The sequence below is a fragment of the Loxodonta africana genome, chromosome 17, assembly GCF_030014295.1.
Source record: "Loxodonta africana isolate mLoxAfr1 chromosome 17, mLoxAfr1.hap2, whole genome shotgun sequence".
NCBI lineage: Eukaryota > Metazoa > Chordata > Mammalia > Proboscidea > Elephantidae > Loxodonta > Loxodonta africana.
The window spans coordinates 60,014,686-60,033,380 of record NC_087358.1 but is presented as its reverse complement, the minus strand read 5'-3'; the positions used below and the strand labels follow the sequence as shown (position 1 = coordinate 60,033,380).

At 38.4% G+C, this 18,695-nt stretch overlaps 1 protein-coding gene across 4 annotated transcripts in view; it reads left to right on the top strand.

Moving 5' to 3' along the window:
* VWA8 (von Willebrand factor A domain containing 8) overlaps positions 1-18,695 on the top strand; it is a 473,608-nt gene that overhangs the window by 292,521 nt on the left and 162,392 nt on the right. For all 4 annotated transcript variants that reach the window (XR_010318190.1, XM_003412602.4, XM_064270072.1 and 1 more), the window contains exons 27-32: positions 1,493-1,601; positions 3,423-3,561; positions 6,219-6,418; positions 15,176-15,289; positions 16,356-16,420; positions 17,053-17,178. Coding sequence is in view for 3 of the 4 variants with exons in the window: in XM_003412602.4 (XP_003412650.2) it covers positions 1,493-1,601; positions 3,423-3,561; positions 6,219-6,418; positions 15,176-15,289; positions 16,356-16,420; positions 17,053-17,178 (753 nt within the window). In the remaining variant the exon portion in view is untranslated. The remainder of the gene's footprint in view (positions 1-1,492; positions 1,602-3,422; positions 3,562-6,218; positions 6,419-15,175; positions 15,290-16,355; positions 16,421-17,052; positions 17,179-18,695) is intronic.

Sequence of the window (18,695 nt, the reverse complement as noted above, 5' to 3'; positions counted from 1 at the left end):
TTTTTAAGATTTAAAGAAAAGATAGTTCGATTTAAAAGTAAAGGCTTTACTCTCAGTAATTTGTCTGTGGTTTTATACTTCAGCATTGCCATATTTGCTTTGGCAAATCACTGTGTTTAAAAGTCAATTTAAAAGGGAATCTAAGCACAAAATGATTCTATTAGAAGTCAGGATAGTAGTTCCCTGTGGTGAGGGTAATGACAAAGTGGTCACGAGGGGCTTCTGGGTGCTGGTGGTCTGTTTCTTTAGGTACTGGTTACACAGGTGTGTTCAGGGATAAGAGGCACACTTATGTGAATGGTTAAGTGCTCAGCTGCTAATTGAAAGGTTGGAGGTTCCAGTCCACCCAGAGGTACCTCAGAAGAAAGGCCTGGTGATCTACTTCTGAAAGGTCACAGCTGTTGAAAACGCTGTGGAGCACAGTTCTGCTCTAACTCGGGGTCACCACGAATAAGGGTCAACTCAATGGCAACTGGCTTTTTAATGTGTCCTATTTATTATCTAACTCCAAATTTAAAAGAATAAAAAAAAAAACTTTTTTTTTTTAAAAGAATAGACTGAAAAAATTGATAGATTGTTCTAATATTTTTTCCAAATGTCTTTTCTATACTCTACCAGGAATTTCGATGTGAAATTGCTAAATATTTTCTCAATTCAAGGAAAAATAATGTAAACCTTAATTATTTTTCCTCTTAAGGTAAAAATAGAATAGGATCTTACCTTCTGAGTTTCTGAAATGTGAAATAGTTTTCTTCTTAAACTTTATTGTAAACATGATTTTGTAGACCATCTTTTCTGTTGTTCCCTGGTTTTTTTTTTTTTAAATTGTTGTAAGTATATACATAGCACAACATTTCTTATTTAAACATTTTTCACATGTCCAATTCAGTGACACCAGTTACATCAGTCATGTTGTGCAACCATCACCAATATTCTTTGCCAAATTTTCCATCACCATAAACAGAAACTCAATGCTTCGTCAACAATGACTCACCCTTTCCCCCTTGCTCCTGCCCCTGGTAACATTGTTAAACTTTGATGTCAAAACATTGCCTATTCTAGGTATTTCATTTAAGTGAGATCATACGATATTTGTCCTTTTGTGATTGACTTGTTTCACTCAACATAATATCTTCAAGGTTTGTCCATGTTGTATTGTGTATCAGAACTTCATTTCTCTTTATGGCTCAGTAAAATTCCATTGTATGTATATGCCACAATTTGTTTATTGCCCATCAGTTGATGGACATTTAGGTTGTTACCACTTTTGGCTATTATGAAACATGCTGCAGTGAACATTGGTGTATGTGTGTTTATTTGTGTTGCTGCTTTCAAGTCTCTTTTAATAAAATGAAGTATAACTCACTTTTAAGCAGAGCATTTTTCAAATTTATTTGTGTAGTTGATAACAGATAGCTCATTATTCTTTCCTTTTTTTTTTTTATGTCTTATAAACAGAAGAAATGTTTATTTTTCAAACCATTCTTGACAGGTTGCCTCTGCCAGAGCAGACATTCATGGGCTATTGGACAACTGGTCAGTCAAGAAGTGGAATGCAAAAATTTTTGTGCCCAGCTGAAACTCGTCATATAGACATAAAGGTTGACATCTTTATTATTTCTTCATTAAATGTTAACATTTTTCTCTATGTTCCCTGGAAAAAATCCATACCATCTCAGAAATGACTTGTTTTGATGTTGTTTTAGGAAAAAATTTAGTTTCTGCTCTCTCAAGCCAATCTGGTTTCTGAGGGGCTCATTGTGGGCTCTTCCTATTCCTAGCGGCCAGATAGAATTTCTTGTTTTTCAAGAGAGTTGGGTATGTTGTATATTTTCCTGGGACAGTTACTCCACGATAATTGCCTCCACTTTATATGGTTAAAATGTGATTAAAATGTTATGCTTTTTGAGTCTTCAGCCTCTGTTTAGCCGTACGTTGTTGCTAGGCTGTCTTCACATGAAAGTTAAAGGAAAAGAATATCAGCCACTAGTTGCAATAGAAACCACTCTAGGTACTTTAAACAGAAAGGGATTTACTATGAGAAATTAGGTACTTATAAAATAGTTAGAAAGGGCAGGAGGGGCAGAAGTCAGAGGGTTGCGAGCGAACTTCTAGATTCAAATCAGTGCTTAAGGTAGGTAGAAGACCAGAGTTGGCAGACTTTTTTTGTAAGAGGCCAGATAGTAAATATTTTAGGCTCTGTAGCTGTATGGACTCTGCTGCAACTACTGCAAAAGGAGCCATAGACAATACATTAAAACCAGAGTATGGCCGTGTTTCATAGTTCGCCAGCTCCTGCAGTAAGCATGGCATCTGGCTGCTCAGATTTGTCAGAGCTTCCTTGTCAGGTGTAGCTGCGGGAAGATGGCCACTGCCTCTATTCTGCCATCCAAATCTCATGCAAGTTCATTGGCAAAACCTAAATCACATCCAGGACCTTTGCGGCAAGGGAGCTGAGGAAAGTAGTTTTTAGATAGAAAGGGATGGGTAGAGATACCATCATAGTCCGTATCTAGCCCAAATATTTTTAATTAATTAAGGACTGTAGAGCATGCGAGGAGCCCTGGTGGTACAGTGGTTAAGTACTTGGCTGCTAACCAAAAGGTTGGCGATTTGAACCCACGAGCCACTGAGGGAAAGAGATGTGGCAGTCTGCTCCCAAAAAGATTACAGCCTTGGAAACCCAATGGGACAGCTGTCGTGCTTGTCCTATAGGGTTGCTATGAGTCAGAATCAACTTTATGGCACTGGGTTTGGTTTTTGTTTGCAGATCATTGGAATTTCAGTTAAATCTACATAGTTCTTCCAGAAGTGATATATAAGTACCCAATACTAATGTCCATAACATTATTGAATTAAATCCCTCTTGCTCATATTTAGATTGAACAGTTAGCACCATGTGTGAAATACTTTACCTTTAATAAGCAACACTAATGGTTATCATTTTTTTTTAATTCAAATGTTACATTTTCTACATTTTACTTCAAAGACCCAGGTTCAGCCCTTACATTTCTATATAATATTATCATATTTTTGAGTCTTATTAAAGCTGGAAAATAATCATCCTTCACAGTGAAATACATCAGGCCCTGGTTCATTCTTTTACAAATTATTTTCCTGGTTTGGACAGCTCTGGATCCTGGTACTTGGAGTTCAAAACTGGCTCTTGATTTAGGAAGGAATGAAGTAATGGTGTATTTTGTGAGTAAGAAGAAAAGAGAGAGAGAAATAAGATAGCACATGTGAAAGCATTTATAAACACAAGTATATGGTATTATTATAAGTAACATGCCAGAAAACAAAATGAGACGAGATATATCAGGAATGCTTGAATTCTGATTCTACAATTTGGAAGAACTTCAGCTTTTCTCTCTTTTGGTGACTACTCAAATTTTTTAACTCAGATAACTACCTTATTGTAGGGTCCAGTGCTTATAAACATACAGGAGTATCCAATAGAAAGACATGAAGAAAGGTCTCTCACTTTTACTGAAGAATGTGCCTCCTGGAAGTTACCGCTGGATGAAATTAACTTAGTCTGTGACATCGCTACATCGCAGGGTATGTCAGCTTATACTTTTGACTTTTCCTTCCTGCACAGATTTTTTTTCAAGGGATTAAAATAATCTCTAGGCATCCAGAAGTCTATGATAGACTCAGGGACTGTCATTCTCAGATCAGATAGCAATTATATATAATTTAGAACTAATTTCCTGTAATAACCTAACAAAATGCTATTGTAGAATCCGCATAAGCACGGCTGGGTTTGTGTGCATATGTCTGTTTCTCATTACTATTGTAGCACAAAGTTAAACACACCCAGCTGGGTGTTAAAAATAGAAAGAGGAAAGAAAAAGGAAAAACGTTGGATTTTTTTTGGCTGGATTCTGGTTTGGTGATTGCAGGGCTGGAGTGACTCAGAGTCACTAAAACTTCTCATTGTAAAGAATGCAAATAAAGGGTGTGGATTCTTGGCATCTACATCTCTGAACTGTTGCCACTACCCACTGATTCATGCAGGGTGCCCTGGGCGACTTTTGGCAGAAGTTCCTCAGTTAATGTCAGTTACCAAGGTGATATAAACAGAAGTGGGGATGGGGAGGTTAACAGGACTAAGATGGGGATCGTTTAGGGAAAAATCAGTAGCTGGCTTTTGTTCCTAGAAGTTCTCTGAATATTGTTTGTTCCCCCAAATTGCCTATTTTGAGTAAGAATTCGTGTTTTTTTTTAAAAAAAAAATTTACAAGTTTTTCCCTAACAGATTGGTCCTCTTTTCCAGATTTTTTACCTTTACTGGTAGAGAGAATGTATGCGACGTTCAGGATAAAGTCTGAACTTTGGTCCTTGTCTAGTATTTAGGGATTGTAAATAAATGTGAAAGACCTAGCAATCTGCTTCCATGAAGTCTGCAGCCTAGAAAACCCTATAGGGCAGTCCTACTTGACAGCACCTAACAAAAACAAAGTGTGCTGTCGTCCTCTGCCCCGTGTCTATGGCCCCATGTCTACGGCAGGCAGGGCTAATCAGTTGCGGCAGTTTCCTCATTAAAGCTGGTCACAGTCTGAGAATTCTTCTCAACACAACATTCCAGGCAGTTGCTGCTAGTCAGTCAGAGTGGGCACTGAAAAATGAAACTCATTGGCTGTCCTTGGTACAAATTTAATTCTCTACTTCAATACTGGCCACATTTGCAAGTTGTTTTTTTTTAACCTATTCTTTGCATTTATGAGAGAAAAGAGCATTTTGTTAGGTTAAAATCAGATATATATATATATATATAGACAGAGAGTTCATATTAGTGCTTCTTTAACTTTAAAGTGCGTAGGAATCTTCTGGAGTCCCTGAGTGGTACAAACGGTTGACATGCTTGGCTACTAAACAAAAGATTGGAGGTTTGAATCTACCCAGAGGTGCCTCAGAAGAAAGACCTGGCGATTTACTTCTGAAAAATCAGCTATTGAAAACCCTGTAGAGCACATGCTTTGCCATGAGTCAGAATCAACTTGACGGCAACTGATTATATGTTGTAAATAAATATATGTGATATAAATACATATTTATATATATATAAATATGTGTGTGTGTATTTTTTGGGGGGGGTGTATATATACACACACACACATAAATATATGGAGCCCTGGTGGCACAGTGATTAATAGCTCAGCTGCTAACCAAAAGGTTGACATTTCACATCCACCAGTGGCTGCTTGGAAACCCTATGGGGCAGTTCTACTCTGTCCTGTAGGATCACTATGAGTCAGAATTGACTCAACAACGACAGGTTTTGATATATATATATATATATATATATATATGTGTGTGTGTGTGTGTGTATAATTTTTTGTGGCCAAAGACTGAACAACACTTCATGCTTGCCTTAAAAATGATGCCTTGGTGCTGCTGACAGTATTTATGACACAAAAGCTGCTTAATTCCTTGCCTTAAGGTGTTCATATATAAAAATCATGGGACACATAGTCCAGAGCCTTGCCTTGCTCATCAAAGTGAAGGCCTCAAACCAGCAGCATCCAGCATGGTTGGAAATGCAGGCTCTGACACCTCACCCAGACCTACGGAATCAGAATCTGCCTTTTCATTGGATCCCCAGGTGATTCCTATGCACTTTAAAGTTGAAGGAGCACTTTTGAATAAAGAGTCAAAAAATGGGCCTAGGCAAGTTCGAAAAGGCAAATTTTATAATAAATTCCCAAATAACGAACCAAAGTTTGGAAAATCATGTCCACAGAGCTCGATTTAGAAAATGGAATTATTTGTGGTGAGAAAAGCCTAAAGATCTGGTAACTGCCTAGAAAATGACAGATTAGTGAGTAGAAGTTGTTGACCAACTGTTGTTGATCTGAACCAGCAACAAAACAAGAGAAACAGACCTTTATTGCAACACAAAGTACTTTGCTTCTGTATAAGGAAGAATTTCCTGACACTGAGGATTGTTAAATATTTAATGGTGTTATTGTGGAATTCGTTTGGGAACAAATAGGTACTTATTTTCCTAGAATAGATAGATGTGGCCCTTGCTTAGTTTAGGGCAGGAACTAAATGACCTCTCATGGGCTTTTTCACCCTAATCAATCCATCTACAAATTACCTTCTGAGTTTCAACTGTGTATTTAACCTCATGATTCAGTTTTTGCTGAGTCTTTTGACTTATCAGGACATCTGTTGCATTCCACAAAATTAACACCTTTTTGTCATTTCAGAAAATGATGAAAACACTCTGTATGTAGTTACATGCAATCCCGTTACTCTACACTTTATGGATATGACTCGGAAGAGCGCCCACTTTGTGGACCTTTATGACATCTTCCCAAGAACCGCCAGTGGAGTTTGGCAGCCATTTGTGACAGTGGCACCTCTGGGAAATCCCCTCAGAGGTCAAGTGGTTCTCCATGAACATCAGGTAACGCATACCAGGCTTACTCTTATGCTGCGATTAGAGGGAAAAGGCAAGGTTGATGTGCAATCTATATAACTGAAAATATATGCTTTCATAGAGATGGAGGAGAGAGGCTGGAGGGAGGGGTTAGGAGCTTTTTTAACAGTACTTCAAATGCAGAGACTTATACTTGACCTCTAAGTCTTGAAACATGTAAATCAAGGTTTCTTAACCTTGGCAATATTGACATTTTGGGCTGGATAATTCTTTGTTATGAAGGTGGCTTTTTTTTTTTTTCAAAGATAGACCACAAGTAAGGCAACAACTAAATAAGCCAATTTCAAATCTAGAAACGGGACTGGGAGTCCTAGGGGGTGATGGGCGTGAGGTGGGAAGAGTTGGGCAAATGAACAGTTTTAAAAAGAGGGCTGAGAGATCTCTTCTTAAAGAAGATGAAATTTGACCGGAGATCTGAATGACATTCTTTTTGTAGAGTCAGCCATGTAAATATACAGAGTGGAATGCACTGAGATCCTTTAGTAGCTACTGATACTCAAGTTCTATCCATCATGAATATTCCAAGACAGCACTCAAGAAAACTACAGGGGCCTAGAATCGGGCTAAAAATAATTCCAAACAGAAAGTATAGATCAAAAGACAGACTCTGTTTCAATTAGTCAGAACTCTAGAAGTCCAAGTGAGCTTGTACTATACCAACAGAAAGGAGTTGTGGTGGCACAGTGGTTAAGCACTCAGCTACTAACTAAGAGGTTAGCAGTTTGAATCCACTAGCTGCTCCACAGGAGAGAGATGTGGCAGTCTCCTTCTGTAAAGATTATAACCTTGGAAACTCTACGGAACTGTTCCTCTTGTTCCTGTGGGGTCATTATGAGTTGGAATTGACTGAATGGCAATGGGTGTTGGGTTTTATACCAATAGGAAAGGGTCTAATGTGTATGTGTATCTACTGTCTACCTAGTATCTACCAAGTACTTTACTAGGCATATTATTCTTTCAGTAAATATTTACATGTGCCTAGTGTTGGGGAATCAACTTCACGGCAACGGGTTTTAGTGTTGGGGACACTGCAGTTAAAAAAAAAACCCAAAATCTTTGTCCTCAAGAGATTATTCTGGTTGGGGATGGGGGTGGGGGTGGTAGACAATGTTGTTGTTGTTGTTAGGTGCCGTCAAGTCGGTTCCGACTTATAACGACCCTATGCACAGCAAAACGAAACACTGCCCGGTCCTGCACCATCCTTACAATCATTGTTATGCTTGAGCTCATTGTTGCAGCCACTGTGTCAATCCACCTCCTTGAGGGTCTGCCTCTTTTCCGCTGACCCTGTACTCTAATACCAAGCATGATGTCCTTCTCCAGGGACTCATCCCTCCTGACAACATGTCCAAAGTATGTAAGACGCAGTCTCGCCTTCTTTGCCTCTAAGGGGCATTCTGGCCGCACTTCTTCCAAGACAGATTTGTTTGTTCTTTTGGCAGTCCATGGTATATTCAATATTCTTCGCCAACACCACGATTCAAAGGCGTCAACTCTTCTTCAGTCTTCCTTATTCATTGTCCAGCTTTCACATGCATATGATGCGATTGAAAATACCATGGCTTGGGTCAGGTGCACCTTAGTGTTCAAGGTGACATCTTTGCTCTTCAACACTTTGAAGAGGTCATTTGCAGCAGATTTGCCCAAAGCAGTGTGTCTTTTGGTTTCTTGACTGCTGCTTCCATGGCTATTGATTGTGGATCCAAGTAAAATGAAATCCTTGACAACTTCAACCTTTTCTCCGTTTATCATGATGTTGCTCATTGGTCCAGTTGTGAGGATTTTTGTTTTCTTTACGTTGAGATGTAATCCATACTGAAGGCTGTGGTCTTTGATCTTCATTAGTAAGTGCTTAAGTCCTCTTCACTTTCAGCAAGCAAGGTTGTGTCGTCTGCATAATGCAGGTTGTTAATGAGTCTCCCTCCAATCCTGATGCCCCGTTCTTCTTCATATAGTCCAGCTTCTCAGATTATTTGCTCAGCATACAGATTAAATAGGTATGGTGAAAGAATATAACCCTGACCCACACCTTTCCTGACTTTAAACCAATCAGTATCCCCTTGTTCTGGCCAAACAACTGCCTCTTGATCTCTGTAAACGTTCCTCATGAGCACAATTAAGTGTTCTGGAATTCCCATTCTTCGCAGTGTTATCTGTGACACTGCGGCAGACAATAAGTACAAGAAATAATTAGATTATATATCAAGTTAGAAGGTGAGGAGCAAGGGTGAGTAAGACAGAGACTGGGAGGAAGACTGCAATTTTAAACAGGGTGGTCAGGGATTGGCTCACTGAGAAGCAAAGACTTGATGAAGGTGAGGAGAAGAGGAGGTATCTGGAAGAAGGGTGTCCCCCCTGCCCCCGCAAAGGGAATAGTAAGTGCAAAGGCCCTGAGGCTAAAGCATGCCTCTTCCTCTTTAAAGAAGTGTGGTGGAGAAGGCTGAATGAAGGAAAGATTAAGATGAGCTAAAGCCAAAGAGGTCACTGGGTGGGTTGGGGTAAGAACTAGATTGAAGCAAGAGAAGCAGACTGCACAGAGCTGTGTAGGCCATTGTAAGGTTCTGGGCTCATCCTCAGAGTGAAAGAGGAAGGCATTACAGGGTTTTGAGCAGAAGAATGATCTGATCTAACTTATATTTTTAAAAGATTACTCTGGCTGCACTGTGGCGAGTAGTCTGTAGATGCTAAGGCAAAATATGGGAAACTATTTAAGAGATTTTTGCAAAAACCTTAGCAAGAGATTGCAGGTTTGGGGTAGAATGGAGGGTGTAAGTAGCAATGGGTTCTGGTGCCCTTTTGAACATAGGAACAAAAGGATTTCCCAACAGATGAGATGGATGGAATGAGTCAAAGTAGAGGCAAAGGCAACTTCAAAGTTTAGGGCCTGAGCAACTGAAAGGATGGAGTTGTCAACTGAGATGGGGAAGGAATAGGTTTGGGACGGAAGAGCAGATATTTTATTAAATTTGCAATGTCTATTAAACATCCAAGTGGATGATGAGTCCAGAGTTCAATGGAGAGGTCAGAACAGGAAATGTAGATTTGGGAGTCATTGGCATATAAGTGATATTTAAAGCCATGAGATTAAAAGAGGTTACCTAGGGAGGGAATGTGGGTAGAGAAGGGAAGCCCTAGGGTACTAATATATTAAGAAGTAAAGGAGGTAAGAAGTAATCAACAAAGGGGATTGGGTGTGAGTGTCCAGTGAAGTAAATGGATAAACCAGAAGAACGTGGTATCTCGTAAGGCAAGTGATGAATTTCTCAAGTAGGAGGATTAATGGTTAAACCCTGATAATGTGTCAGTAGGATATTATGTACATTATTTCATGTTATTCTTCCAACTGCCAATGAGGCAGCTGTTAGCCATGTTTACATTGGAGGAAACTGAGGCTCAGAGGGTTGAAGTAACTTGCCCAGCAAATATGTAGTGGAACTGAGATTCAAGCCAAATTGGATTGGCCCCACCGTAATTAAACTTATCCACTCTCCCACCTCACTGCAGATACTTGGGGAAAAGCTTAGGATGAAAAATTTTTAAGTATTCATAATAGGAAAATGTTAAAGAAATATAGTGTTACTTACAAGTATTTTAAGTTACTAGGAAAGCAAAGTGTTACCAAGAAACAATACTTTTAGACTATAATTAATCAAGAGGAAAATATTGTATAAGTAGCATGTCAGTAACCCAAGGGTTGGCTGTTTGAACCCACCCAGTGGCTCTGTGGGAGAAAGACCTGGCACTCTGCTTCTGTAAAGATCACAGCTTAAGAAAACCCTATGGAGCAGTTCTACTCGGTGAGTCAGATTCGACTCAGTGGCACCCAACGACAACTATTATTATTTTTTATTTTTATTCACTGAGTCTCAATTTATCATAAATTGTGAGTTAAGATTTTTTTTCTGGCTTTATTTTTACTTTTTTTTTTTTCATTTTTACTTTCTTCTAGAAGCAGAGCTTATAAATATTCAGATATTGCTCCTAAAAACTTGTGTTCAGCAGATTGGAGTAAGAGTTTTTACCCTACAGGTTTCCAACAAAGTATCAGTGCCATTGGATTAAATTCTATAGCCAGAAGAATCTGCCATAAAAAGCATATATCTCAGTGAAATTTAGTTCAGTAAGCCAGTAAGATGTGGATGAGAATCTAAATTTAGCCTGTTTATTCAGTCAGTCCTGCCAGATTTTTAGCTATCAAATTAACTGTCGAATTTACATATACAAATTCTTTCAAAACACCAGATTATTACGTTCTCCGCAAGTGCTTTATTTTCTCAAAGGATTCAATTATTTGGCATCCTTGTTGATTAATATTGTTTGACCATAACGATTTCATCAAAGAAAATATACTTTTCATTGTAAAGATGTGCTTGAGCTCCATAGTCAACACCTTGCCACCCTGCGCACCTATTTGCTGCCTTACTAATGCTTTGGCCATAGTTTCAACAGTTTTCCAGAAAGCCACCTTAGTACTCTGAGCAGATGTACACAGCACATCTGGATACCTTCCCTCAGTACCTGTCCTCTGACCAGCTTCTTTTCCCAGAGAGGATATCTGAGCTGTGTATTTTATAGTATGGCCCTTTTGTGATCTAAGACCCATTTAATTCCAAATGAACAGGATGCAGCTTCAAAATTTACCAAATGATAAATAGTTTTAGGCTTATTTAAAAAATGAGCTTAATGCTATCGCTTCCTTCTTCTGCATGTTGCCCTGACTGAAAATGAAGCTGAAACACAGCAGAGAAGGACTTCCATTAATTCGTTTATCCCTTGCCTTTAAGATAAAGCTTTGCTACAGATGCCTTTCCGTGGTTACTTTAAGAAGTTGTTCAAAAATTCTTTGCTCAAATAAAGTCTTAAGTGAGGAAAGGGAAACTTTGCCATGCCTAAAAATAAAAAAAATAAAAACAAAACCCTCCCCCCATGAGATTACTTATTACATCTGTACAAAGTTTAGAATTTCAGATTTGGGGACATTGAGGTCATCCAGAGGTTACATTTCTCCCAGTCAGATACAAACATAATAAAATTGCACACTTGCTTCTCCTCCCTGCCCCCCTTAAAGAGATGCCAAAGCCACAGTTACATGTCCTCCTGTGTGACGCAAAATTCTATTTTTAAACTCAGACAAAATATATCATTAGTCATTTACAGAAGGAAACCATTAACATCTAAAAGGATGGAGCAACAGAACTCCCTCATGTTGCCAATTGCTTATAAAACTCATTCTAAATACAGCAATGGCTGGAAATTGTGTGTGTGTGTGTGTGTGTGTGTGTGTTTTCTATCACTTAGAAAGATAACAGCTTTTCAGTTCACTTATGCCAAGTTGTGAGTATATAAGTAATAAACCCTAAAAAAGGAAGAAAAATTTAAAACTGTACTGACTTATTTTTCTACTTAATCTTATCTGCTTCATCTTCTGCTTATTTTCTACTTAATGATCTTTTGGGATAAAACTTACTATTTTTAGTACTGTCTTTTGTTTAGAAAAATTGATATTATCCCAATTTGCTTAGCTGCCAGGAATTAATGATAATGTTGTACATATTTATTATATAAAAAATGCTTTTAGCCCATAAAAAATACATTCTCAATCAAAATAGATTTAATATGCTGTTGTTGTTAGGTGCCGTTGAGTTGGTTCCAACTCATAGCGCCCCTGTGTACAATAGAACAAAACACTGCCTGGTCCTGCGCCATCCTCACAATCGTTATGCTTGAGCCCACGGTTGCAGCCACTGTGTCAGTCCATCTCGTTGAGGCTCTTCCTCTATTTTGCTGACCCTATACTTTACCAAACATGATGTACTTCTTCAGGGACTGATCCTCCTAGATTTAATCTAGGTTCCTCAGAAAGTTAAATATAAAATTACTATAACCACCCAGCCCCCAAAATTACTGTATGACCCAGCAGTTCTACTCCTAGGTGTATATCCAAAAGAATTGAAAGCAGGAACTCAAACAAACACATGTATACCAGTGTTCATCACAGCACTGTTCACAATGGCCAAAATGTAGGAACAACCCAAGTGTCCATCAAAAGAAGAATGGATAAACAAAATGTGGTATATCCATACAATGGAATACTACACAGCTGTAAAAAGAAATGAAGTTCTAATACATGCCACGACATACATATACCTTGAAGATCCTATGCTGAGTAAAATAAGCTGGACACAAAAGAACAAATATTGTATGGTCTCATATGAAATATCTAGAATAGCCAAGTGCATAGGGACAGTGGTTATGAGGGATGGGTGGGAGGAGGAAATTGGAGTTACTGCTGAAGGGGAGCTGAGTTTCTGTCTGGGGTGATAAAAAACTTCTGGAAATAGCAGTGATGATTGCTCAATATGATGAATGTAATTATCTGTCACTGAATCATATGCTTAAAAATGGTTACCATGGCAACTTTTGTGCTATATACATTTTACTACAATCAGTTTTTTTTAAAGATTTAATCTACAATGGAGACTTTATGAATTAACCTACTAATACCTTTTCTTAAGGAAAACTCTTAAGATGTTACCAGTTTCGAACTTTTCAAATGCCAGTGAATAATGCTTTTTTTAAAATTACATGTTAATTTTTTAAGGAGCATTCCTAACAAATACTCTAAAGCAGAATTACGTATCATACGAAATGGTGCATTCTAAGGGTGAAGATATTTATGGAAAAATGAAAGCTTCGTCAACATGTTTAATAGAATTGTTTTTTTAACGCAGCCAGGACTCAGACAATGTATGTGACGGAAACTATGTGGGGTGACCACTGTTTTAATTCTCGAGCACTTCAATAAAATTAGCTTGTAAATAGATTTGAAACCACACTATGAGGTGCCAGACTTACAGGTGAAACTTTTTACATTTCTTTTTATTTCTCTCTAAGGAGATTATCTAATTGAGGGCAAGGGGCATGGTTAATTCATCTTTTTATTCTCCATTGTGCTTTAAATCTAAGCTGCCCAATAAATACCATAGCATAACTGAACAAACGGTTCATATTTTACTGTTTCCTGTATTTTGCAAAGTATGTATTAATTCTTTGGGTGCTTCGTGACTTTATTTTCCCTCAAAAGAGTGTTTTTTCTTCTTTTTGTAATGATGAGTTCATAAGGGCTAGGATTACTGGAGGGACCCCAAATTAAAAAAAAAGAAAAGATAATTGCATAACAATGAAGTCTGAAGAACAACTTGCAGATGTCACTTTGCAAACCGGTTAGTGTAATCTTCAAACAGCTTTAAAATTTAACTACATCAATTCCCTTGAACCCCTTCAAAAGGTTTTATCTTTTCTGGTTTTCTTCATTTGAAGCTTTTATTTTCTATGCTTCTTTTTATTTATTTAAAGGCTTAAGGTTTATAAGAATATTTTTCCCTTAAAAAATGCTCCTAATTAATGAGAAATTATTCCTTCATTTGAATAGCTGTGATTAATAATGTTGAAGAACTCTCTTGTTTGTACATTACACCACCAGCTACGAAAGCTCTTCAAGTGCAGTGAACTTCAAGATAAAGAAACAGGGCTAGGTTCTTGGAGGCCCATGGTAGTTTCTTACTGACCTTTCTTTATATCATGTACATACTTTCTGAATTGAACTTGGATTTGTGAAAAGGATAAATGAGATTTAATTCTGCACTATTTAAAAGAGCTTTCAATAGAGCATTCTCCAAGTTTAATTTCGATAAAAGTGAATGGACCCTTTTTAATTATCAATCCTCTTAATTTTTTTCATTCCTATATAATAAATATCATTAATGGTTCAGTGGTAGAATTTTTGTCTGCCACATGGGAGGCCCAGGTTTGATTCCCGGCCAGTGCAGCATGATCTTTCAGTGCCTCAGTGGTTAAGCGTTTGACTGCCAACCAAAAGGTTGGCAGTTTGAATCCACCAGCTGCTCCTTGGAAACCCTATGGGGCAGTTCTACACTGTCCTATAGGGTCACTATGAGTTGGAATTTTATATAATAGAGCAGAATTATGGTTATCCAAGCCTGTATTTAGAAGGGTAATATAAAATCTTCAAAGAGATTGCCTTTTGTATTTCATAATTTGAAATATCTTCATAAAACTGTCTAATACTTTAAATTCTGCATTAAGAGAAATCATTTACTATCTTCATGGTATCTGTATTAATTTCCTAGGGCTACTGTAACAAAGTACCACAAATTTGTTGGCTTAAAACAGCAGAAATTTATTGTTTCACAGTTCTGGAAACTAGAGGTCCAAAATCAAGGGGTCAGCAGGGCCATGCTCCTGCTGAAGGCTCTAGGGGAAGATCCTCCCTTGCCTTTTCCTTGCTTCTGGCGATCCTAGTAATCCTTGGAGTTCCTTGGTTTGTAGAAGCATCACTCCAATCTCTGCTTCTGGCTTCACATGGCTGTCGTCCCTCTGGCTCTCTGTGTGTCTTCTCTTTTTATAAAGACACCACAGAGACTAGATAGTTCATAATGGTCAGGGTAAGTACTCTACCCAAAAACCAAAACTCTAGTATGACCTAATTTCCGAACAAGGTTACATTCACAGGTGCAAGGGATTAGGACTTCAACCTATCTTTTGGGGGGACACAATTCAGTCCATAACAGTATCTTTTATTTCATTATTTTTGTCTTCCCTTTGGTTTATCACTGTAACCTTCATTCACAGGTTGCCAAGAGAATGCTGCTTTAAAAAAAAAAGAACACACCTTGAGCTTTTCACTATTATCTTTATTTCCAGAGTAATGTCATCCTGTTGTTAGATACCACTAGCCGCGCCCTTCGTCGCCTCGTCCTGTCTTCAGAAGAAGAGACTGCATCTAAGAGATCTTCCTGGTGGAACAAAGAGGAGGCTGTAAGGAATACCAGACTTGTCTGGCAGATTGCCAGGGGTCTTCTGTAGCTGTCTAACCATAAAGACGTGTGCCTGCCCATCCCTTTCAGGGGCTTTTGTTTGCTATAATGCACAAAAGAATTCTCTTATTATGTACTTTTAGATTTAATGCTATTCAGGTATTTATATTTAAATATCAGTGGTTTCATTTTGTATCTATCATACACACATAAAGACTTGCCAGAACTGATCTAATAATAATAAAACATTATGAGCTATTCAAGTATGGTATTCATAACATTTCTAATCTTGCAGTGACTATAACCTTTATTTATGTTTTGGGCTAATATGATGAGCCTATGAGCAAGACACCTAATCATATCTACTAAATAAAAACTGTAAATAAACATTTTTCAGCCAACTCAAGAGAAGTTACTCTATGATTCAGAAAAAGGCAATGGGCCTAAAGGGCAGCAGACTTAAGTCTTAAAAGACAGTGAAAAAAAGAGATTTTAAAATGTCATAAATGTATTCAGATTTAAGAAACAAAGTATCGCCTATGATTTATGTCTTAGGGAGCACTGGTGGTGCAGTGGTTAAGGTGCTCAGCTACCAAACAAAAAGGTCAGTGGTTGGAACCCACCAGTTGCTCCAAGGGAGAGAGATGTGGCAGTCTCCTCCCATAAAGACTTACATGCAGCCTTGGAATCCCTATGGGGCAGTTCTACCCTGTCCTATAGGGTCACTATGAGTCACAGTCCACTCGACGGCAATGGGTTTCGTTTTTGGTTTATGTTATGATGTAAATTCCACAGTCAATTCACCAAATAACATGTTTTTTTCTAACCAGCGTTTGGCATTATTTTTAAAACTTCCATTCCAAAGTGGTTTTAGTACATAATTCACTGCAAACTTTGAAGTATACTTTAATCCCTGTTACCATAAGAGTCTTGGTGTACATAAACAGTGACTTCTCTGAGAATTATATGTTCTACAGGTTGAAGAACTTTATTTAAGGGGCAGCAGCTGCAGAGGCGTGCCTGCATCTGACACATTTAATGTGATATTTGCTTTGTTTTGTCTTCAGGAAACTTATAAAATGTGTAATGAATTTTCACACAAAAACTGGCTAGTATTCTACAAAGAAAATGGGTGAGTTCTTTATTGTAGAAAATTTAAACTGAGGTTGCTACTTTCTCCATCCTATTTCCTGTTTTAATTATACTTGTTTATTATAAAGTTTATTATAATGAGTAACATGCTCAGCTACTCACCAAAAGGTTGGAGGTTCAAGTCCACCCAGAGACACCACGGAAGAAAGGCCTATGGATCTACTTCTAAAAAATCAACTATTGGAAACCCTATAGAGTACAGTTCTATTCTGACACATATGGGGTTGCCATGAGTTGGAGTTGATTCGACAGCAACTGGGCTGCTTATTAAAGCTAATGTAAGCAAATTATAAATGTTTACTATAAAATCAATTCATCCCACATTATAGAACAATTAAAAACAGACATAAGGAAAGAAAGTGCTCATAATTCCATGATACAACCACCACTAGTGTTGTAGGGTTTCGCTCCCTCGTGTTTCTTCTTATGCATACCTTCACAGAGTCAGATCATGTGTATCTGTTTTCACAGTTAGCTTTTTATCTGCTATTACTTAGTTTTAAAAACATTCTTTTTAAATATTGTGTAATGTACCACCAAGTGATCTTACCGTAGTTTACTCAACCATCATCTGTACCATTTCCTTTCAGTTTTCTTCTTTGCCTTTTACAGGAACAGCCTCACTGTGCTGGATGTTCTAGAAGGGCGAACTCATACCATCTCACTTCCCATCAGCCTCAAGACAGTCTTCCTTGTAGCAGAAGACAAGTGGCTTCTGGTGGAGCACAGAACAAATCAGTGGGTGGATCTACACAGTGTTTAATGGACTGTACTGTATAGCTCAGACTTCTCTGGTACCCAGTGTCCTTATGTTCTGTCTTCCTCAGGTCTGTCTTCTAACAATGCCTGTGTTTGGCACCGTCTCTGTAGATGAGACTTAGAAGGAGAGAGGGAAGAAAATGAAAATAAGTTAAATGTCACTTCTCAGAGTAATTATAAAAGTGTTTCAGAGGAAGAAGCTGAAATTAACAGTAAAAAAGGCAATAACTTTTATGTATGATCCATATTTATTCAAGCTTTTCCCTGTTAGCACATTGGGAATTTACTGCATTCTTGCCAAACTGGAGATACTTCAAAATTGGTTTTCAGCTTATCCTCCCTTCAAAGGGCCACAGTCTTCATTCTAGAACTGTTGTCTTTTGGTACCTTTACAGAATCCACCCCTTAGAAGTTTCTTCTTCCTTTTATCTTATGTGTTCTTATTGGGATGTGTTTACATTTGTGTTGCCTCCCCCATTGGACTTTACACTTCTTCATGAAAGGGCCATTATAGAGCACTTGGCACATATTTAGGGTACACAGTGAATTTTGAGTCCCCCCACCACCCAGTGTGCTATGTTCCATTAGCTAAGTGCAAACTCTTTCTGTCCTCTCTGCTGACAAGCAGAGCAGGCCTGTCACAAAAGATTTCTGGCTACTTATATATGCTTAGGGGAAACCCTGGTGGCGCAGTGGTTAAGTGCTACAGCTGCTAACCAAAGGGTTGGCAGTTCGAATCTGCCAGGTGCTCCTTGGAAACTCTATGGGGCCATTCTACTCTGTTCTATAGGGTCGCTATGAGTCAGAATCAACTCGATGGCACAGGGTTTGGTTTTTTGGTTTATATATGCTTAGGAACTCCCTGCTGGCACAGTGGTTAAAGCACTCGGGTGCTAACCAAAAGATCAGCAGTTCAAACCCACCAGCCGCTCCTCAGGAGAAAGACTTAACAGCCTGCGTTTGTAAAGATTTACAGCTTTGGAAACCATATGGGGCAGTTCTGCTATATCCGATAAGGTCGCTATAAGTTGGAAATGGACTCCACAGCCATGGGTTTGGCTTGGGGTTTATATATGCTTGTGTTAGAGGAACCCTGGTGGCACAGTGGTTAAGCATTTGGCTGCTAACCAAAAGGTTGGCAGTTTGAACTCACCAGCCACTCCATGGGAGAAAGATGTGGCAGTCTGCTTGCATAAAGATTACAGCCTTGGAAACTCTATGGGCAGTTCTACTGTGTCCTATAATGTCGCTATGAGTCAGAATCTATTCAACGGCAACAAGTATGTTAGGGATCTTGAAACTAAATAGATCAGGGAACTACAGTGATGAGGGGCTTCTGTGCTACAGCTGGCCACAAATCAGAGGTTAGGCACCCACTTACTGGCTGACCCAACAGTCACATCAAGAGAGGGTTCATTGATAACAGTGAGACGCCCCGTTAGTATTGCCTTTGTTTTTTAACAGCCCTCCCTCTTACAGAAGTGTTGGATTTTTAA